The 24,181-nt window shown below is 32.4% G+C and overlaps 1 protein-coding gene across 1 annotated transcript; it reads left to right on the top strand.

Annotated features, from left to right (window-relative positions):
* The first annotated feature begins 2,261 nt into the window (after positions 1-2,261).
* LOC126888267 (putative leucine-rich repeat-containing protein DDB_G0290503) lies at positions 2,262-16,728 on the top strand. The gene is made up of 3 exons (XM_050656375.1): positions 2,262-2,473; positions 6,420-6,746; positions 13,571-16,728. The coding sequence occupies exons 2-3, from the start codon at positions 6,421-6,423 to the stop codon at positions 16,560-16,562; spliced, it is 3,318 nt and encodes a 1,105-aa protein (XP_050512332.1). The 5' UTR covers positions 2,262-2,473; position 6,420; the 3' UTR covers positions 16,563-16,728.
* Positions 16,729-24,181: the final 7,453 nt, after the last annotated feature.

Raw genomic sequence — 24,181 nt, forward strand, 5'->3', positions numbered from 1 at the left:
ATTAAATGTATCCGAGATGAAAATAACAAAATACTAATTCACGAAAAGGATGTCAAAAAGAGATGGAGAAAGTATTTTGACAGTTTATTAAATGAAGAATTTGATAGACAGCCTGTGGAGTTAACGGAGACAGTAACAGCAATGGTTACCAGAATAACAAACGAGGAAGTGGCTCAAACGCTTCAAAAAGTAAAGAAAGGAAAAGCAGTAGGACGAGATGATATTCCTGGGGAAGTATGGAGAGCATTGGGAGAGACAGGAATAAGTTGGCTAGCAGGTCTATTTAATAGAATTATGGAAGTTGGACAAATGCCAGACGAATGGAGAAGCAATATATATTAGTACCTGTCTACAAAAACAAGGGAGACATACAACAATGTAAAAACTACAGAGCTATAAAACTACTTAGCCACACCATGAAAATGTGGGAGAGAGTAATTGATAGACGGATATTACGTGAAGAAACCGAAATATCCGATAATCAATTTGGCTTTATGGAGGGCAGATCAACAGCAGATGCAATTTTCATTGTAAGGCAACTGATGGAAAGTTATGATAGTTATGAATGGCAAGAAAGCGTATGATAGACTTCCTCGAGAGATTCTGTGGTGGGCACTCAATAAGAAAGGAGTCCCTGGTGAATATGTCAATATTGTGAGAGATATGTATGAGGGAGTAACGACTAGTGTTAGGACAGGTGTGGGAGAGACTGATAAATTTCAGGTGAAAGTACCAAGGATTGGTGCTTAGTCCTTATTTATTCTCATTAGTTTTGGACCAGATAACAGCGAAACTACAAAGTAGCATTCCATGGTGCCTTATGTATACTGATGATGTAGTGTTAGTAGGAAATAGTGAAAGAACAAGAACTGGAACAGTGGAGACAAGCTCTGTAGGAAAAAGGTTTAAAACTTTGTAGGACAAAAGCAGAGTATTTGGAATGTTCATTTAAAGATGGAGTTACTACAAATAAAGTGGTATCTTTTTATGGTGAAATGATTGTGAAAAGCAATAGTTTTAAGTACCTAGGATCGATATTACAGAGTAATGGAGAAATAGATGCATGCAGTAGAACTAGGGCTAGATGGATGAAGTGGAAAGAAGCGAGTGGTGTGTTGTGTGACAGGAAAATTCCAATGAAGCTGAAGGGAAAATTCTATAAAACAGCCATAAGACCGGCTATGATGTACGGTACTGAATGTTGGGCAGTGAAAAATAAATGAGAATGCTTAGTTGGATGAGTGGAGTGACAACGAAGGATAAAATTAGAAATGAGTATATTAGGGGAAGTCTAGGTGTGGCACCAATTGATGCCAAAATGAGAGAGCATATGTTAAAATGTTTTGGTCATGTTCAACTTCGAGACGATTTTCATTCAATATGAAGAATAGCTGAAGTGCAGATTCCTGGAAGCAGTAGTTGAGGAATACCAAAGAAGACCTGGGGGGAGGCGATGAGGCAGGACATGTTGGTAAAGGGGATTAACATTGATATGACCCAAGATAGAATTGTGTGGAGAAATGCAATTAGGGAAGCCGACACCGCATTGGGATAAGGCCAAGATAATGATGATGATTGTTTCTTCCACTTTCATGCTGCATTTTCTGATGATAGTTTCTAACACTAAGTCACCGAGAACAGTCACGGAGTATTATCCTGGTTTATTCGAAGAAAAACTTTTTTATATTTAATTGTATTGAACAAATTTGAATTTTATTTATTTCCTTCTAATCCTGTTGTTATATAACTCTAGACAAAGACCAAGAAATTTTTTTTCTGTAATTAAAATTATACAGATATCTTAATTATAAAATTTTATATTTCTTTTGTTTGTTTTTAATTAAAACCGAAATTTTATTTAATTTTCTTGAACATTTTAATTTTTTCAAAAATATAATAATTATTCTGTTCTGTACCACAGTCAACAAATTTATGTCGGCAATAATTATCTCCAACCTTCAATATTACAAGAAAATAAAGTGAATTTATAGATAGAGGCAGAGTAAAAAATATTTATTCCTCTTTTTCTTTAGAATAGAGTTTTCTGCCTGTTATATCGTATTAGCATATTTTATGCACTTGACGAAAAACTATGTCCGCACTTCTATCATCTATCCTATCATACACTTACTAATACCTACGTGTATTACTACAAAATAACCAGAATTGTATATTCACAATGTATCTACATGCAAATTTAACCACTATTGTAAAAATATTATCACTCAGTGACAAATAAGTGTTTCCCTCGCATATTATATGAAATCAGTTGTGGGATGTGAAGACGATAAAAATCCTGTCTTCCTAAACAATTGCTTATCATTTTATACTAAAAATATTCATATTGAAACAGTGATATTCATTATTGATACCTTTGTGAAATGAATTCGAATTAAAAAAGTGTTATATTAAATGTTTAATATAATATATGCAGTTTTGTTATTACGATTTACTGTGAAATTTTAATATCAAAGTGAGTATTTATATTATGTACTATAATATATATAGTATCTATCAAATGTGTTACATTTATCAATTTGATATTGTATATTTGTATATTTGTTCTGTATTTGTCGTTAGATATAGCCTATCAATCAATATTCTATCAATTTTTAGATGTATAATTCTTTTCGTCGTCAATATATTATCATCTTTTCTCATTGCATATTGTTCTCTAAGATCTGTCACTTACTTACTCCGTGGCGTTACAACCCTTCGTGGGTTTTAGCCTGCTTGAAAATATGCCTCCATTTCTGTCTGTCTTGAGCAATCTCCATCAAATTCTCCACGCCCATAGTTTTAAGGTCTTATACTATTTATTATCTCGCCACAGGAATCGAGGTCATTCACTTGGTCTTCTTCCACTACAAGCCTTACTATTCTTTTGTCAGAATGTCTTCTAAAGTATTCTCCTGCCCATTGGAGTCTTCTAGACTTTATTTCTTTTATTTTGTTCGTGTCTAAATATGGTTTTTCGAGTTTTACTATGTCAGTTCTTATCCTATATTGTCCTGCTTCATCAAGCACAGGCCCAAAGATCTTCCTTAGGATTTTTCTATCCCAAACACGTAGTCGCTCCTCGGTTACCTTTGTTATCGTCCACGTTCCGCTACCATACATCACTAAGGGTCGTATGATTGTTTCGATTTTTTAAGGTTTTGAAGGGCTAAAAGACATCTGTTGCTGGCTCGTATCCTATTGTTTATTTTGTGTGATCCGTTATTGTCTTGAGTTATTGGTGTCCCAAGATTCTTAAATTCTCTGTGGCGCTAAGTTAAAGTCATTGATGATTATGTTCTGTCCAATTCTACCTGTGTTTCGGTTATTGCTGCTCGTATACATATACTAAGTTTTGTTTTCACTAATTAGGAGCCCCATCCTCTTTGCCTCGTTCTCAAACCTGACGAAAGTCTTATTCTCCCTTAATCTGGTGTTTCCTAATAGATCGGTATCGTCTGCAAATGCCAACAGTAAGTTTCGTCCTCCTCAATTCTTCTTCTTCATGTACCATGTCCTTTCAGAACGTTGGTAACCATCATAGCTATCTTAATTTTATTCACTGCCACCCTAAATAACATGCTTTATCAACACCATACCAATCTCGCAAGTTATTCAACCATGAAGTTCTTCTTCGTCCTGGACTGCGTTTGACTGCTATTTTTCCTTGCATGATATTTTGTAGCAACCTATATTTGGGACCTTTCATTACATGTCCGAAATACTCCAGCTTTCTCTGCTTTATGCTTTTTATGATCTCCGTAGTCTTGCTGAGACGTTCTATTATTGTGGAGTTTTGAATCTTCTCAAACCCAGGAAACTTTTAAAATTCTTCTATATCACCACATTTCGAAAGCCTCAAGTCGATTTAGATCGATTTTAGTCACATTCCAGGACTCAACACCGTAAAGTAAGACCGAGAACACGTTGCAGAGAATGGAGTACTGTAATCGATTTTTCGATTCTGGCACTTCTGATTACCTATGTGTTCCAGAGCTAAGTTAAAGAGTAGTAGTGAAAGTGCCTCTGCCTGTTTTAGTCCACTGTTTATTTACAATGTTTCTTAGTATTGCTGTCCACTTATAAAATCCATTATATGTCCAAATAAGTCCACATATTAAATTGACTAGTTTTTTTTAAAGCCAAGTTCTTCCATCGCTGTCCACAGTCTAACCCTGCATACTCTATTAAATGCCTGTTTAAAATCCATGAACATCTGATCAAGATAACTATTAAACTTTCAGCATTTTTACATTATCTGTTTTGTTGCGAATATCTGGTCAATAGTCACTAGTAGAGTAGACCGGTCTAGATCTGGTTTGAGAATCCACATCGATTTTTTCTGCGTATGCTTTGGTTCTTTCTAGCAGGCTGTTTTTCCCTTTCTTTTAGTCATAACCCCGTTTTATATCTATCTGGAGTTGTTTTTACTCACCAAATGCCACGCCACGTTTTCTACCACGTATTCACTTATATGCAGCATTCATTTCTGTTTCAATACTTTGTAACTGACCTTGTCGATCTAGAAGACTATTTGCTTTGATCATTCTTCCCAATCATCTGTTCTTTAATAACTAAAATTTGGTCTTAAACTCTTGATTCTGTTTTCCTTGATTGGTTCCGATGATTTCTTCTTTGAACCCTTTTTAATCTACACAGGTGAAGAAGAGGGCGCTTAGCTATATTATTTCCATAAGGTCCATTACAGTCTAGCCTAGTTTTTACTATATATCTTTTTTAGTCCTTACCACTTTAACGATCCATTTCTTGCTATATTCCTTAGCACGATTCCTTACAGGGTCCTTGCACTAATAGTTGTTGAACTATTGAAGTTAATTCTGACTTTCATGACAAGCCCATTGCAATACGTGTTTTAATTTATTTTTAAATTAGGTCTGTTTGAGCCTAATCTATTTTAGTATCATGATGGTGCAGGACTACTACCCCTATATTAAATGATTTTGTGATGTTGCTACATGATTTGATCTGCCCTGGGTGGACCTAGGTTTTTTGGTGACTTTTAGTTCTTCTTCTTCAGGTGCCATCTCCGCTACGGAGGTTGGCAATCATGATAGCTATTTTAATTTTTGAGGCAGTAGCTCTAAATAGTTGTTTTGAGCTGCATCCAAACCATTCTCTGAGGTTCTTCAGCCATGAAATTCGTCTTCTGCCGATGCTTCTTCTGCCATCTATCTTTCCCTGCATTATGAGTCGAAGGATGCCATACTTCCCGCCCCGCATCACATGTCCGAGATACTGTAGTTTTCTTTCTTTAATTGTAAGTTCAATTTCCTTCTCTTTACCTATTCTTCTCAGTACTTCATTGTTCGTAACTCTATCTACCCAGGAAACCCTCATAATTCTTTTATAGGTCCACATTTCAAAGGCGTTAAGTCGTCTCATTGTCTCTACATTTAACGTCCATGATTCCATTCCATAGTATAGTACCCTATATACGTAACATTTTAGTTACGCAGGGATTATAGTATTCTCTCGAGGTCTCTTTTTACCATCCTTGAATACTTGGTGGTTCCAATTTTGTACCAGTTTTTTTGTTTACTTTTCAGTAATTATTTTTTCTGGTTAATAATCTTATTTCTCTTTGATATGTTGTGGTGTCGCTCCTTATTTAAGGAACTGCCCTATTCAATATCTAGTAATAACTGGCTATATAATCATCTAATAATATCTCAGTTTTCGATAGTTAGCAAAAAACCAGACTAGATGTGCTGAGATCATTGTAGTTGAAGAGTTTTTATTTCTATTATTTTGCCAGTTCTTTATATTTTTCCTTGGTTGGGTATCTTACACATAAGGCCTGTATAATTTTTAGCGTGATGGGCTAGGGGGAGGTAGCAAGGTACCTACTCTTACAGTATACCTGCTACTTGATCAGTAGCTTGTTTGTCGAATTAAGAATTCTTCTTCGCGTCAGTGTCTATTATAACTTTTAGGCTACTCTTATTAGTTGTCTTAACACAAAAATACCCTGAGAGCTATGAGCAATGACTGTACGTGGATTTGTCGCTTGATTGCAAACCACTGAAGAAATATTACTGCACATACTATTTTTATTTAGTTTACCTCTTGTTTTATGGTTTCTTCTGATTCTGAAATTTTGAAAGATCTCTAATACTGTTTTTTTTTAAGATTTTAGTTTTAATCCACAATTATGACGTCATTGAAAAACTCTTTTAATCGCACCCTTTCATATTGGTCCTTCCAGCCGGATGAAGACATAGGAGAACAAACAATTGATATGTCCAAGTCATCTTTTCTGATTTGATATTCAGCCGTATTTTTCATTCTTATTTCTATTTGTAGCAAGTTTTTAACTATGTGCCTTCTAAAGGTGTCTTGCTACTAAAAAAAGCTGACCAATAGGTTTTAGTGCCTCATTTATATATTTTTTGTATTTTTAGAATGAAAATTCTCCTGTCTCTTGTACTAATAATACTATATGATATAAAAACTCAGGCAGAGGTATGTTCCAGACCAATCATACAGAAAGGACATGTCTACATTTACAGGACCACGTCTAAAATTAATGTTAAAGTAATGTCTTGTCTTTTGTATGACGGAAGTGGTCGTCACTATGATGTTTCAGAAAACTGCGTAAAAGCATTTTCATCGGGAATCTATATCGACAGAAATCAAGTAGTGCATCGTCTTGGACAACTAGAACCGTCTCTTACATTGGAAGAGTATACCACAACTGCGTATCCGTTAAAGGATGAAATCATTTTAAGGTAAATATAGCGTGGAGTACTAAACAAACTATTTTTAACTTACTATTGTTTATACATTGGTTTTTTACAAAATTTTACAAATTTTTTGTAGTTGAGCGACTTTTATTTTACTTTAAGTGAGATTTCCCAACCTCACATTCTTTCAAGGTTTTTAATTTTTTTAATTCTTATTTTTTTTAATTCTTATTTTTCTTTATCCGACTTTTCAGTTAGTCCATGAGCATTTTTATGTTCTTCTTGTTCTTCTTCTTTCTTCTTGTATGTAGGCTTTAAAGACTTTCTTCTTCAATATAAGCCTCCTAAATTGTTTAAGTTATCGCACCATCTTTTTCTTGGTCTGCCAATACTTCTTCATCCATTTGGTGACTTATCTCGTGTTATTCGCACTATCCTATCCTCTGCCATTCTACTAATGTGTTCGTTCCACTCCTGTTTCCGTTTTGTCACCCATCCATTTATGTCTTCTACATCGCATGATCTTCTTATGTTTTCGCTTCTCTCCCTATCCAACAGACTTTTCCCTGATATTCCTCGAAGTATTTTTATCTCTGTTCTTTCTAGTAGTCGTCTCGTTTTAGACGTGTCAGGTCTTGTCTCCGCCGTGTATGTCAATATAGGTATAATTGCTGCTTTATAGATTCTTGCTTTTGTATCTTGTCTTAGGTGTTTGTTCCGGCGTTATCGAAATGCCTCCCACTTTTTCAGGTAAATATTTTCATACATGAAATGCCTCCCAGGTACAATCGAAATGCCTCTGGTTTGTTAAACATTTAGGCTGATATTTTGTCTACTTAATCTCTGTATAATGAGAAAATGTTGCCAATTCATAATTTAAATAGGTACTAAAATGTACATAAAATATGGTAACATAAATATTTCACAGTATGACATATTTCTTTTTAGAAAAGAAACTTGTTCCGACAATCTAATAGTCAGCTTTTCTGGGTAATTCCAATTCCGATTCTTATCTCTTCTTAACGGTTCCATGAATAGGTACTTTTACTTTAATCTTTTTGTTTGTTTATATTGTACTAAATATGTACTGATGTACTAAAAAACCTGCAAAGCATTTGTGAAAACACAGGGATGTGAAAATACGATAATATTGAATCAATATTAGATCATAACCACGAGAAGTTGTCTGCCGAAGTTTACAATAGAAAAGCCGTAAGCAATCCAATAAAAAGAGCAGCCGTGGAAGATCTCAGCCAAAAACCAGTGAAGCTCATCTGTAAAGAACTTAAGAAGACAAATATAGAGACATTTACTATCAATGATATCAATAAGGTGAGACAAAATTTATATTATGCTAGAACCACTAATTCTTTAATTAAACTTCCCAAAAATATATCTGAATTTCATCAAGCTCTTGATTTATCTTCTATTATTACAAATAGAAATGAAAATTTTATAATTAAAAATGACAAAGATAATCATATTGTTATATTAACATGCTTTTCAAATCTTCGTTTTCTTTCGACTGTTTCCAATTGGTATGCTGACGGAACTTTTGAATACTGTCCTCGTTCTTTCACTCAATTGTTTAGTATACATGGCTTGAAAAATGGACATTATATTCCTCTTGTCTTTTGTTTACTTGAAGATAAAAAGTCGTCTTCATATTATTTCGCTTTTAAATATATCATAGAAGAACGTTTTACAATTAATTGTCTAATAGTAGGGCGTTAGGGCGTTGTTTTTAAAAATAACTCCCTAGGGCATTATATCATACTTAACTGACTTCGAAATCATGTCATTATTTGTCAAATAATATACCAGTCGGACATTAAATTATTAATGTCCGATTGGTTTATTATTTGACAAATAATGACATTATTGCGAAGTCTATTAAGTACGATATAACGCCCAAGGGCGTGTTATTGAAAAATAACGCCCTAGGGCCTATTAAATTTAAATAACGAGTTAAATACTGTCAAGTTGACAAATAAAACTCTAAGTAAAACTATGGTTACCACAATTACGTTATGACTATTTCTGGTAAATGTACTTATTTGAAAACTAATTAATTCAAAATTCATGCAAATTTTTTTGCATATAAAAAATAATTTAGTCGGACATTAAACGTTGAAGGCACCACGGGTATTATAATAATAACGCTTTCGATCAACGTATATACCTCGGGCCGAAGGCCCTCGGTCTATACACCATTGACCTCAAGCGTTATTATCCTTATAATACCCTTGGTACCTTAATAACTATAATAACAAAAAATAATGATTATTATAAAATATATTATAATGGTTATAAAACTAATTGTATATTATGTATAAGTAGTTAGTTGAAATTTATAAATACCGCCTAGTGTGAATAATGTTTAATACATAAAGGTTGAAAATTAAATAACAAAATACCAATTTTGCCAAAAATTTACAAAGGGACGAAGATGCGGCAACGTTTCACCTTCACATAAAGATTAGAAGCATGTAATTTATTTAAAGCTTGGGAGGCAATTCATATATGACCATTTTAGCGACAGGTAAGATACCCTTTTTCGGGAGGCATTGAAGCATTTCATATGCGGCCGTGTGTTCTTCCAGATTGTGTCATTAAGAGATCCCGCCTCTTTACTTGCTTTAAAGCTTTGTTGTCGTACTTCCCCTTCAACATCTCCGTAACGGCTGCATATGAAATGCCTCCCGAAGAAAGGTTTGTTACCTGTCGCTACAATGGTCACATACGAATTGCCTCCCAAGCCCTAAATACATTACATGCTTCTAATCTTTATGTGAAGGTGAGACGTTGCCACATCTTCGTCCCTTTGTAAATTTTTTGGCAAAATTGGTAATTTGTTATTTAATTTATTTTATTTTCAACCTTTATGTATTAAACGTTATTGACACTAGGCAATATTTATATATTTCAACTAACTTATACATATATAATTAGTTTTATAACCCTTGTATATTAATAACCATTATTTTTTGTTATTAAAAATAACATCACAAAAAACTTATTTGGAAAATATTACAAAATGTGTATAAAAATATAAAATTACAAAATATTTTTCCTAAACTTATATGATACTACTTTCTAATTCTAATTCTAATTCTAATTAGACAAATCTAAATTCTAAATCGACAAATTCTAATCTATTTATTTTATATTCTCTTAATTCTAAAATTTTTTCATTTAGAGAATTTATTTTTGCTGTACTTTCCGCAACATTTTTTTTTTGGTGTCGAAACAGAATTCATTTTAATGTAGGTATTTATCTGAAATTGTAAAATATCAATAAAATTATTAATGTTAGGATGAGGGCAGTATAAAGAAGAATTACACTTGGAGTGAAAACTTTCTCATGAGTTTGTGGTTCTTTGTAAGGATAAAAAGTGCTCAGCCCAAAGATGTGGAGGAAATGTGGAATTTTCAGATAAGTAATTATCAACAAGATAATCACAAAACTGGGTGACTCTTTCATCGACTGGTTTAATTTCTGCCAAATATATAGCACAAAAATCGCTAACATCTGTAGGATGTAAGAATGAAAGACCAATAACAAAATGCGTAATTTCAGTTAAGTCAACACCTTTTTTCTGGTATTCTGGAGCTAAGCTCAGTGCATGAACCTTTCTATACCATGCCTGACCCAAATGAAAACGACATCCGTGAAGATCTGCTTCAGGAAATGCCATACGGATACTATTATGAATGGAAATTTCAAAGTGTTAAGTTATTATTTTAGACAATACATTTGGATACAGGACAATTCATTTTAAAACATTCTTCTATGATATATTTAAAAGCGAGATAATATGAAGATGACTTTTTATCTTGAAGTAAACAAAAGTCAAGAGGAATATAATGTCCATTTGTCAAGCTGTGTATACTAAATAATTGAGTGAAAAAACGAGGACAGTATTTAAAAGTTCCGTCAACATACCAATTGGAAACAGTCGAAAGAAAACGAAAATTTGAAAAACATGTTAATATAACAATATGAATGATTATCTTTGTCATTTTTAATTATAAAATTTTCGTTTCTATTTGTAATAATAGAAGATGAATCAAGAGGTTTATGAAATTCATATATTTTTTTGGGAAGTTTAATTAAAGAATTAGTGGTTCTAGCATAATATAAATTTTGTCTAACCCTATTAATATCATTGATAGTAAATGTCTCTATATCTGTCTTCTTAAGTTCTTTACAAATGAGCTTCATTGGTTTTTCGCTGAGATCTTCCACAGCTGCTCTTTTTATCGAGTTGCTTACGGCTTTTCTATTATAAACTTCGGCAGACAACTTCTCGTGGTTATGATCTAATATTGATTCAATTATTATCGTATTTTCACATCCCTGTGTTTTCACAAATGCTTTGCAGGTTTTTTTAGTACATGTTCACCGTTTTACTGTATCTTTGGTTAAAATTTTTTGACAACCGAATGTATAACCATCAATTGATAGTGAAGGTTTGCCCTTTTGACTGACACTTATCGTTGATTCCATTACTTCGGATGTTATGACTTAAACACAATTTGATCTGGAAATCGATGAACTGACAAGCTTGAAATAGACAAACTGACTGATGCAAGAACTAATAAACTTTCACGTATTTATGCAGCATTTAGCCAATTAATACAATATACAAAAGAGAATATAAACAAACAAAATATACCTATTTAGTTTACCTATTTAGTACCCATTCAAATTACGATTTGGCAACATTGTGTCATTATACAGAGATTAAATAGACAAAATATCAGCCTAAATGATTGGGGAAACGGAGGCATTTCGATTGTCCCTGGGAGGCATTTCATGTATGAAAATATTTACCTGAAAAAGTGGGAGGCATTTCGATAACGCCGTCCGTGGCTGGTTATATCTATTTCCAGATATCTAAACCTTGCTTCCTGCTTTATTCATTTCCCATCAATTTCGATTTTACATCGTAGTGGGTATTTAGATGTTGTCATACATTTGGTTTTTTCTGCTGATGTTATCATATTGTATTTCTTGGCTATTGTATTGAAGATGTGTGTTAATCTTTGCAGATCGTCTTCTGTCTCGGCGATTATTGCGGCGTCGTCTGCATAACATAATATTTGGATTTCTTTGTTCCTGATTTTGTAACGTACTGCTTCTATTATTTCGTCCATTATTATATTAAAGAACAGTGGGCTTAATGAGTCACCTTGTCTGACTCCGCTTTGTACTGGTATAAACTGCGTTAGTTTTCCATTTATCTTTGCCTGTATTCGATTATGAAAATAGATGATTTCGATGGTTTGTATAATATTGATTGGTATGTTTCTTCTATACAGTAAATGTAAGATGTCTTCGACTTGGATGCGATCGAAAGCCTTTGTCAGGTCTATAAAACATAGATATGCTGGTTTATTGTACTCAATGGCTTTTTCTGTGACTTGCCTCAGTACAAATACGGCGTCGACGCAGGATCTTCCGGATCTGAATCCTTGTTGTTCATCTGATAAAGTTGTTAGTTTTTTACGTTCCGTTGGGTTAAAATTAGTTAGAAACTAATAACTAATAACCTAGAAACTTTTTAATAATTGAAGAGCTTATTGCAATATAATGGTAAGCCACAAAATAATAAAACCGAGATATCAATGTTTAAAGTTTTAAAAAAATCTAAAAAATATTGGTTTAAATGTAAAAACCTCAACGCTTGTTAGTTAGTTATATTAGTTATTAAAATACATCTACATTTATTATTTCACAAAAAAAACACATATTTATATTAAAAAAATAAGTTTATTAAAGAAAAATGTGGCTTAACATGTTCTTAAATTTAAAAAATCGCAACACAAAAAAATAAACTAAGTTATGTTTCTACAATTTCCACTTCTTCATTAACTTCAGAAGCTGCGTTTAACTGATTATAAAAAGTGTGGTAGACTGGCGGGATATAAGGTAACAAACTTTTTATATTGTCCAGTTTATTTTTCGCAATTTTCAGAGGTTCGTTATATTTCTTGGGAATGTTTGACAACTCTATTGTTGCAGGTCTGCCTTTCCGTAAAACGGAATTTTCTTCGCCAATTTCACGTGAACTAATAATCGTTTTGGTTTTGTTAGAAGTATACTGCTGTCCCGAATTACGGCTTCTTTTTTTTCATTTCGATCATAGTGTTCCTCATTTCGTTTTCTCCATCTTGTTGGTTTTTTCTTCTCTGGATTTACCTCCTTATCTTTAAAAAGCCTGGGTATTGGTTCCTGCAATTCATCCTAGAACAACAAAAAGAGACTGTTTTACACTCTAGAATTTGCGAATATTTCAAAAATTGTATATTAATAACTCGATAAGCCACTTGGCATACCATATTGCTCCATGTAATATATATGAATATTTTTGTGCAAAAACATGGTAAGCCAAAAAATCAGAAAATAAAGCTTACCTCACTAGATTGAGACGAAAAATTATCGCCACTGGGCTTATAGTCTTTGTCTGCTACACTGTCATCACTATCATCAATAAAATTGACATTTAAACTGCTATTTTCGCTTAAAACCGCTCTTAATTCAGCACGTGCACCTGATGTCGACGCCATTTTGATGTGGCTTACCACGTTTTACGCGAAAAAGTGAACAGAAATGGGCGATTGTATAAACACGATACAGCAATAACTCCGCCATCTATTTCAGTAATCACCAAATAATTTTTATATGGCTTAACATAGGTTTCTTTAAATAGATAATGCAATAAAAGAGAATTCTGTAAAATTGTGGCTTACCATTATGTTGCAATAAGCTCTTCAATTACTAAAATGTAGTTCTAGTATTTAGCATACTCACGTCCATTCATGTCCAGTTTGCAGCTTATTATGATTTCTATCTCCATTTCTAGGTCTGGAACAATATGCCGATATAGTAGAGGATTCTGCTACGACCCTTCAGTCAACATTAACTACGCAGTTGTTTGGAAAGTAGAACCCGTTATAAAACACATGTGCCCAGACAAATTGGACCACATTTTTGATGGTAGCGTAGATGTATGGACATTACCCACAAACCTAACCTATTTGTTGTATTACGATTTAAAATTAGATCTGTCATTTGCATTACGACTGGTAGACTACTCGGTATGTCAAAATAAACAATTGTGGTACATTGAAGATAACGACTATGTAGTGTCTTTCAGCAGCTTGGGGTATCAAGGTAGGGCTACCAAGACTGCAAATAGGTCAGTATTTCCTTTACGTTCCAAAAAACTAGTGGTAGAAGCTATTCTTAAAGACTGCGATTTAAAAATGGCTGCCTCAAATTTTAATTTGCAAATCCATGCTCAGTACTTCAATGATCCTAAATATCTCACAGATATTTTACAGGTATATCAACAAATTATTCTTAACAACAAGCATAATCTTGCTGCTCTAAATTCTCGCATTTCTACAATGGAAACCATTATCCATTTGAACCAAACTGTGATCCAACATATACAGATGGAAAAATCAGAGATACCAGTAGAAAAAGTTTTCGTTGAAATGCTGAGCAAAAATAAGGAGTTCGAAGAGTCACTTAATGCTGTTAAAGTTGGCACACTAGATTTGTCTGAAAAATCAAAAGAGTTTTCAAATAGGATGAATTTTTTGCGTGATGCCGTAACCTTCTTGGATGTGAGTAACAAACGTGTAGAACAAAATATAAAACAGTTTAAGACTGAAACGAACCAAAAAATTTTTAACTTATTTGATTTTGGGAAGAACAGATTTAATGACATCATCAGGTTAGAGAATCTTATAAGAACTCTAGATTTTAAAATAGAGTTTGTTAGACAAAATACTAGTAATTATATTTTAAACACTTTTAAGTTTAATCAAGGAACAAATATTTTAATTGATCAACTACAATCGGACAATCTTCTATTGGCACATAATATAGAAAATATCAATTTACATTTATTAAAATTAGAAAACTCTTCTACTACTAAAATACCTGCTAACTTTACAAATGCCTTAGAAAAAGTACTTCAAATTGAAAAGACCATCAACCAAAAAATAGAGGATGTGGCGAAGTTGAAAAGAGGCATAGAAATGATAATAGTCGCTTTTAACAAGAAATATATAGAGCTCAATGATACTGTCATTAAAAAGGTAAACATGGTCGACAACAAGGTTCTAAACTTAACTAATCTGTTTAATTTGTACAAAAAAGATCTTCATATTTGTAACACAACTCTTAATGGTACAGAACCATCCGATTCAAACGGAAAAACCAACATTGATATGTCTATCATAAATAATACTATATCTTCAAAAATTAACAATATTCAAACTATTTTAACTGAACAAATAAAAACTCTGTCGAAAGAACTAAGTGATCTAAAGAAGGAGTTTGGAGAAATTGTGGAGCAAATAGCACGGCAAGAAGCAGAGAGACTTAAACAGCTGGAGAACAAATTAACGACCAACACAGAACGTATTTACTCAAAATTTAATGACACAGAAGCTAAATTTAATCAATCAGCTGCTGAATTATATAGAAAAATTACTGATCTTGTAAACAATGCTGAGAAAAGAATTAACAGCAATATGCAGAAAGCTAAAGCAAGTATTTTACAAGAAGTACGTCTTTATGCAGATGACTCGTTGGTAAAGAAAAAAACATTTGACGAAGAAATGGAAAAAATTAAACAATATGTAAATATTTCACTAAATGATATACAGCAGAATAGTACACATAAATCACATCTTGAATATATTAAGGAAAATGTTGAGTTTATAAACAATACTATAAAAAATAAGGTTGATATATATGAAGACAAATTTCAAAAATTAGAAAATAATATGAAAATTATGTCTGAAGATCTTGACAAAAGTATAACGGATAAAATTGAGGCAGCTTTATTACCTTATAAAAACTCTAGTACAGTATCTGATAAAAAACTTCTTGATGTAGAGAAAAGCACAAGCCAAAAATTGAGTGATCTCAAATTCGAGCTAGAGAATTCTACAAAAACAGAAAATAATAATCTTCTAAACAAAATAGATACCCCAGACACAAAAATTATACAAGCAGAAAACAATATTGCAAAACAGAATATGATCTCGCAAAAAATTGACAAGATACTTGATGACATAAGGCAAGATAAAAGCTCGTTAAACAATCAACTCAAAACGCAGCAAAACGCTATAAATAATCTTCAAAATGAAATAGCCGATTTAGACCAAAAAATATCAAACAACACTGACATAAATAATAATCTAGACTCCATTAATAAAACTTTAGCAAAAAATATAGAAGATTTACAGCAAGAAGTTAAAAAAATTGAGGCAAAGGTAGATGGTGCAAATTCTAATAAATTGAGACGACTAAGTGAAGCGGAAGATAAAATTAAAACAAATTTCGAGGAACAGTTAACTAAGATCAGTAATTTAAATGCAGAAATTGATACAATTAAAACAGATATGCAGAACAAAAATTTAGAATCAAATAAAGCAGAGGCAGAAATTGATATTCTTAAAGACAACATAACCAAATGCAGCATTAAGCAAAAAGAAAGTGATCATGAAATAGATAATTTAAAAAAAGAAATACATCAGATGAAAAATGACTTCAAACAAAAAGAGGAAACTTTTACAAATTCTTTGTTGAATGTACAGACAATGTTAGAGAAGAAGAACGAAGAAATTGCGGAAATAAAAGCAGAACTGGGCAAATTGATGACTTGTTGCACAGAAAACAAAAATGGAATCAAAGATAAAGAAACTGAGATTAACAAACTCAGAGAAGAGTTTACTAAAGCTAATAAGGAGCTCAAAGAGAAACAGGAAAAGTTGGCCACTACGCTACATGATGCGCTAGAAGAAGCAGATATTGTTCAACCGGATATTCAATAAAAAATTATATCAACAATATTATTGCATTCTTAAAATAGTGCTATGCTTTTTGAATTTTTGTATACAATATTCAATAAATTCAATATTGAATAATAAGTATAATTTAGCTGTTTAAATGTGATTGTTTAACTCTCACTGTAAAATTAAATAAAAAATTCCCCATGTTCCTGACAAGTTTTTTATTTATTTAATGTAGGTACAGTATGGTGCAAATGAAAGGAATAAATTCGTTGTTTCGTAAACCGGCCACTTTGAGGAAAAATGCAGAAATTATGATTTTTTGGCATATAAATCATTATAGTGACGTCATCCATCTGAACTTGATGACATAATTGATTATTTTTTAAATGAAAGCAGGGGTTGTGTGATAGCTCATTTAAAAGGTTATTCAATTCTCGATTCAGTAATATAAACATTAACATAATTATTTATACAGGGTGTCCAAAAAACATTTTTTTGACTTAAATTAATTGAGAAAAAAGAAGAATGTATGTAATTTATTTAATTCAAAATACATTGTACTGTTGTCAGAAAACAGAAAAAATGTTTATTTGACAAAAAAATGTTATTTTTCGCCTAAATTCAATGTTAAAGCTACCATCTACCTGCTTCTCGGCAGTTTGAACATTTAATTTAAGCGAAAACCAATGTTTATTTTTCAAATAAACAGTTTATTCTGTCTTCTGAGAGCAGTCAAATGTATTTTGACTTAAATGAATTAAATGAATTACATACATTATTCTTTTTGTGTCAACTAATTTAATTAAAACATTTTTTGGATAATCTGTATATACCTAACCCTGTATATATCTGTATATCTGATATTCCCTGTATAAATAATCATAATAATATTTATATTACTGAATAGAGAATTGAATAAGCTTTCAAGCGAGGTATCACACGACCCTTATTCTGATTTTACAATAATAATTGAAATCGTCATCACTCCCAGATGGATGACGTCACTAGTATAATATATAAGACAAAATATCGTAATTTAAAAAATAAAAATCGACCTGTTTCGGGATTTATTTCCAAAGTCGCCCATTCATGAAAAAATGAATTGCTTCCAACCGTTTTGTGCTCACTTTATAAAAATTAACCCAACTAAAACGAAATTAAAAATCATCAACACACATGTAAAAACTGTATTACTACATGGGTGTAAAACGTGGAACATATCAGCACCCATGGTACACCAATAATTTACATATTGTACTTTTTATCACTAGAGTGTTACGAAAAATACTTAGTATATTTTGGCCTAATCCTAATCCAATCTCGAATGAAAATTTGTGGGATCAAACCAAGCAATACTTATACCATAATTTGCGGACAACCTAGAAGACCTACAAGTCCTCATGAACAAAATCACGTATTACAGTGAACAATACGGATCATTAGCAAGAGAAAGATAAGTAACATATGGTCAACTCTACATCAAACAAACCCCTGTAGAAAGAGTGACGCACTACAACTACTTCTTCACCATAATAAATGAAGAATGGAACAACAACCAAGATATTAGAGCGCACATTGGAAAAGCTACATCCACCTTTAACCGTATGGGGGCATATCAAGAGCCACAACCTTTCTCTTGGTATACAAGTAAGAATGCTGCGATGCCACGTCTTCTCTGTCCTTTTTTATGGTGTTGAATGATGGACCTTGAACGAAGATATGTGCAGAAAATTGGAAGCATTTGAGATGTTGCTATATCGGAGAATTCTTAAAATCCCGTGGACTGACCGGGTCACAAATGAGGAGGATCTTAGAAGAATGGGGAAGAACCGAGAGGTACTGGTACTGAATACCATCAAATCTCGAAAGTTGGAATACTTTGGATACTTTATGCAAAATGAATCCAGATATGCCCTCCTACAAGCCATTCTGCAAGGAAAAATATTTGGAAAGCGAAGTCCAGGAAGAAGAATCCTGGTTAAAAAACCTCAGAAACTGGTTTAACACAACATCATTGCCATGATTATCACCAACATTCGTCACGGATACGCATATCAAGAAGAAAAAACTCACCAAGGAAATGTCATAAAGGAAATAATACAGATGACTTAACAACACACTCCGTAAACTCCTAAATGACATTGCCAGAACAGCGCTGGATCAAAATCCTCAACAGAAAGAATGGAAAGTCGACAGACCTAAAAAGGGAGAGTACTGGATGAAGGGAAATATAATTTGTTGTAATATTAAAATAAATAACTATCAAAATTAAGTGAGAAAACTGCAGTTTTTCCGCCTGCACCATTAAAATATCTGATATTAAAAATTAATAAGTAATAGCTATTTGTATAACAAGGGAGGAAAGTGCTACTTTTCCTCCCAAGAATGAAGTTTACTGCCCGACGCGTAGCGGAGGGCACTAATCATTCGAGGGAGGAAAAGGCACTTTACTCCTATGTTATACATAATATGATTTTTCCACCTTCCTCAAATATCAAGTAATTTTTTCATTTTTAAATAATTTATTTATGTAATTAACTGACAAAATTTATTAGAGCACTAAAACTAACAAGTAGGTACAGTATAACTGTCAACTGTCAAATAAAAGTCAAATTATTAATGTAAACATTGTTAAATCAAAATAACAATTTACTGTTTTTACGATTCTGCAAAATACAGGATGCTCTATAAATAAACGTTAAAATGTATAGATACTTACGTAATAGATAATAGAATATTGTATAGGGCGTCAATAAGTTATTTCCTCAATGACATACCATGACGTCACTTTTACTTTTCCTCCCTAGGGAGGAAAAGTGCGACTTTGCTCCGTACAATCAGGCCAGGAAAAGTATATTTTCGTTAGAGGTAGGTGGAAAAAATAGTTTCTATCCTTGTGGAATCGGTACTCACCGGAGGTACCGCAGACGTTCGGATACAATTAGCGTCTCTTTGAAAAGAAAATCACGTCGACTTTGCTAAGTAACAAGACATTTACTCAACACACATACTACACATTACACCAACTGATTGCGAAATCAACAGTAATCCCATGCCAATGACCATTAGTTGTCGAGCTATTAAGCTAAATAAAAATAAAATCTAAAATTTTATTTTTTTAAAAATTACCAAAGATTAAAAATGGCATATTATTGTAACTAATCCATACTTTTGTAGCCATGTCAATGGACCATTAATTTAAATAAAAAAGAAGTTGTGCAATTTATTTGTTGTTCCGAAAACATCAAAATTAGGCAAAACAGTTGATTTATGACATTAAAAAAAGCAAAATTACATTTTTGTTATTACGGCAAACAAAATCTGGTGATGCTTAACGAACCCTCAGATTTTGAGTTCGATCCATCAAAATATTTTAAAACATATTCTTATGGTTTTTCCCAAAATCTTTTTTTATTGAAATAATTAAGTCAAAAAATGATTAATATATTTATATGGTAATTCTGCTGCTACCAAACGGAACCAGCAGGTACCACCAGAGTGGTATCCTCGATATGTACCAAAAAAAAGACGGGAATTTTTATTAGTGGGAAATGGTTTTGCAAAGTTATTGTCATTTTTGATCAAGATAACAAGTATGGAAAAGAGTATGATATATACAGGGTGTAACAAAAAGGCCTGTTATAAATTAATGTAGGTTTACTTTAAAGACGATCGTAATAAAAGTCCGTTTGATGTTTAACAGTTTTAATTAATAAAATAGATAACTAAATTACTGATACTATTAAATTGTCGAAATGTAAAAGTGTAAAAGTGTAATTGCGACCAAAAATCTTACGTGTTCTTATGCTTACAAAAATGAAATGTATTTATAGATAATTTGCGTCTAATCAATATAATACCCATCTTAATTCGTCTTTTCTAAGTATTATTCCTAAGAACGCGTCTGTTCGTCGCTGTGATGTTATATCGACTGAATGTATTCGTTCTCTTTCCCTACGCTAAAACAAACTATCTTAGGCTAATCTCCTTTTTCCTGTGAAACAACCCAATTAAAATTGGTTCAAAGCATATACCGACATCTTCCAATGACCCAATAATACAAAAATTAAAAGTAGTCAGCTACCGTCGCCGTAATCCCCAATTCGTTCTGCACATCTGTGCCAACGTCCATATGTGAGACCCTTCTCCCGTTCTCGCACTAATAATTAAGAAAAATGATATACAGGGAAATTTAAAATATAAGGTAAACTATTTACAATCCTACATTAAATCACACATTCTGGGACCAAGAATAACCTAACTTGCCTTCGTACAAATGTGCACATAAAAAAAGTTACAGCCCTTACAGTTACAAAATGAAAATCGATTTTTTCCAATATTACGAAAACTATTAGAGATTTTTTATTGAAAATGGGCACATCGCATTCTTAGGGAACATTAAAAACAAATAACAGTGAAATTTTTGCACCACATAAAAATTTTATGGGGGTTTTGTTTGTGTACTTACCTATTAAATTATTATTGTGGTACCATTAGTCGAACACGATGTTTTAAAACTTTTTGTCTCTTAGTTCTTTTTCGATAAGCCAGTTTTTATCAAGATATTTTTAACATTTGTAAAATCCATCACCTATTTTGAAGCACGACAAATTAGATAAACATGTGATGTACATAAACTTAAAAAATACGTGCTACATAATTTAAAATCGCACCGGCGGCTCTAATCATCAAGAGATTTTAGGGTGTGAGTTCATACAATATTTAAGCTAAAGAAAAGAAATTATTAATTTTTTGGGCGCCATCAATAGATCAGAATCTATTGCTATTTATCTATATAAAAATTACAAAAATGTTACGAAAAAATGGTATCCCTTTGACTACTAATGGTACTTACCCTTGTTGTCTGTGGTAGGCGGCATTTCCTAATACAATAAGGATACATAGATGGATTGTGCGAACAGAAAAAGACGAAATAAGTTTTAACATAGTTACCATTTATTTAGATAGAAAATAGTCATTAAACTGAGTTGATTAGAAAAATAAAAAAAAATAAGTCTTTCGCGTTTCATCTTAAAAGTTCAAAAAAAAAGAAAAAGGAACGAAACAGTTTATTGCAAAATACCTGGTGATGATCCATTGTTGTTGAATTGCTGGAATCGGGTTAGCTCGCCAGAGTTGTGGATTCGACGAAATCACTTTCACTTTTCACTTTCATTTTTAGAGTTAAAGTACTGTTACATACATGTAGTTGTTATTATATTATACGAAAAATAAAAATTCCATAGTTCTTTTTGTTTTATGAAAAGAAAATAACTGCATTCATGATTATTAGTGATACTTCTCACTGACTTGATAATTAAACATATTTTATTTAGACCATTGTTTTTAAAAAAAATGGAACTGCGTTCCACGAAGATTGAATTAAGTGCGGTTTATATGAGACATATTAAACGGAAGTCTTATCCGCAAATGTTGAACTAAGTTCTGTTTGAACGAAACATATTACACGCCGTACTAAGAAAACTATTATTTTATCGTACCGGACACAACACAGAGAATATACCGGTATGGTATTTAAGACAACATATCGCACTTGCGATTTTCACGACAGAATCTTTAAGATTCCATTTTGCCTATTTAGGCACAGACAAGAAAAAATGCAGGTCTTCACTGCATGACCGCTAGAACTTAATTTCTTCCTTCTTGTCCTAATCTCGGACAAGATTCCTCTCTGCTCTCTATATTCACCTCCCTTTTTCACAGCTATCGCATAATTTGACCAATAATCATCATTCCGAAATTTTCGTACCAATCACATAGCTGGGAAATAATGTTTAGACCAGCCTTATTATGATCATACGTTTCTTTTTCGGCCAATCACCACGAGTGTCCTTTTTGTAACCGTTTAAGGATTCCCACGAAAGTTACTGCGTTGTAACCTTGTGGAATTCTGAGATTTCTATCACTCAAACACTTAGCAATCTTTCCTATTCTTCTTTTTATGAGGCATATCCTGTGCAAAGTAAATACTTTTAGGAAAGTTGTCTTCGAGCCCTAAAGTCTCTTTGTCATTTTACTGCCTGCAATAGCTAAATGATCAGCTTAGGCGTCTAGAATTTCTTAAAATATTAATCCTTCCGCTTTCTTGTGGGTGGCCCAAGAGAAACGCGTTGGGAAGTACATTTCGTCTTACTTCTATCTATAACGACAGAGACGGACTTTTGCGATATTTAGATTGTGATTCTTCCAGCCTGTTTCAATTTATAAATGGGTATTATATTATTGGGTAGACAGCTCAAATAAAAAAATAGTAAGTTACAATTTAACATTACATTAAGATTAATGAATAACATTTAACAGCAAATGAGTTTCTACGATGAGTTTCATCAGTGGCGTAGCTAGCCCCACAGGGGCCCCATATCAGAGTTTGTCACGGGGCCCTCTTCCACCACTGACATGGCGTAGTGCTAAAAATATGTTCAACAAAAGAAGCAAAAACGCTTGTATAGAATAGAATATGCTTTATTGTCACTACAAGTTTTACAATTTTATGGACAAAGCTTACAAAGATTAGGAAAAAACAATAACAAATACAAAATATTTTAACTGTAGATTACTAGGCTCAAAATATTAAGGGTTAACCCAAATTAGCTACTCCGAAAATGCTTTCTAAGGGAGCTTGCGTTCTTTGAAGATGGTGTCTTTTAATTACTTTTTTTTTAAATACCTTTAGAACACTTCTATTTAGAAAAACCAAAACTGGTACATCTATTTATCTTCTGGTCTCTTAGTCCAGAGATAAATCGATTTCATAAATTGCGAATTTTTAGTCCCGATCATATTATGTAAGATATATAGGAGTAAGGACATATATTTGAATAAGGCAACGATTATTTTATTACATAACTTTTTTGTTTTTGACTTTTAAGCATTTTTGACACTGGATTATTAAATCGTGAGGTAGTCTAGTACTAAAAGTTACTCTTACTTTAAGTCGGTACGATACACCGATTTCTAGAAAAATCGATTAGAAAATGTCTCGTTTTTGAATTTGAACAAAATTTGAAAAATTTTTCAAAAAAAAATAATGGTGTATTTTACCGACCTAAAGCAAGAGTAACATTTAGTACTATAATACCTCATAATAATCTAGTGTCAAAAATGCTTCAATATTAAAGACACAAAAAATAATGCGATAAAATATCCGTTGACTTACCCAAAATGGACGCATATGACCGCCATGACCGGTACTAGAAATTTGCAATTGATGAAATCGATTCATCCCTGGAATAAACGTACCAGTTTTCGTTTTTTGCTTTCATAGTTTTTTTTTTGAAAATTTTTGTTAAATTAAAAAAACACAAAATTTTCTAATCTACATTTCTAGAAAACGGTGTATCCTACGGACATAAATCAAGAGTACCTTGTATTACTATCATATCTCACAATTTAATAATCCAATGTCAAAAAGGCTTAAAAGTTAAAGACAAAAAAGTTATCCTATAAAATAAATCTTGCCCTACCCAAAACGGACGCCTTTGACCGGTAATCGAAATTCGCAATTTATGGAGTCGATTTAGCTTCGGAAGATAAATAAGAGTATACCAGTTTTCATTTGGGCCATGTTAAACAAAAAGCAACCAACCCTCAATTTGTAAATTAAGAGAAAATTAACTTTTTATGTTTTTCTAAATATT

The sequence above is a fragment of the Diabrotica virgifera genome, chromosome 7, assembly GCF_917563875.1.
Source record: "Diabrotica virgifera virgifera chromosome 7, PGI_DIABVI_V3a".
In the NCBI taxonomy this organism is placed as follows: Eukaryota; Metazoa; Arthropoda; class Insecta; order Coleoptera; family Chrysomelidae; genus Diabrotica; species Diabrotica virgifera.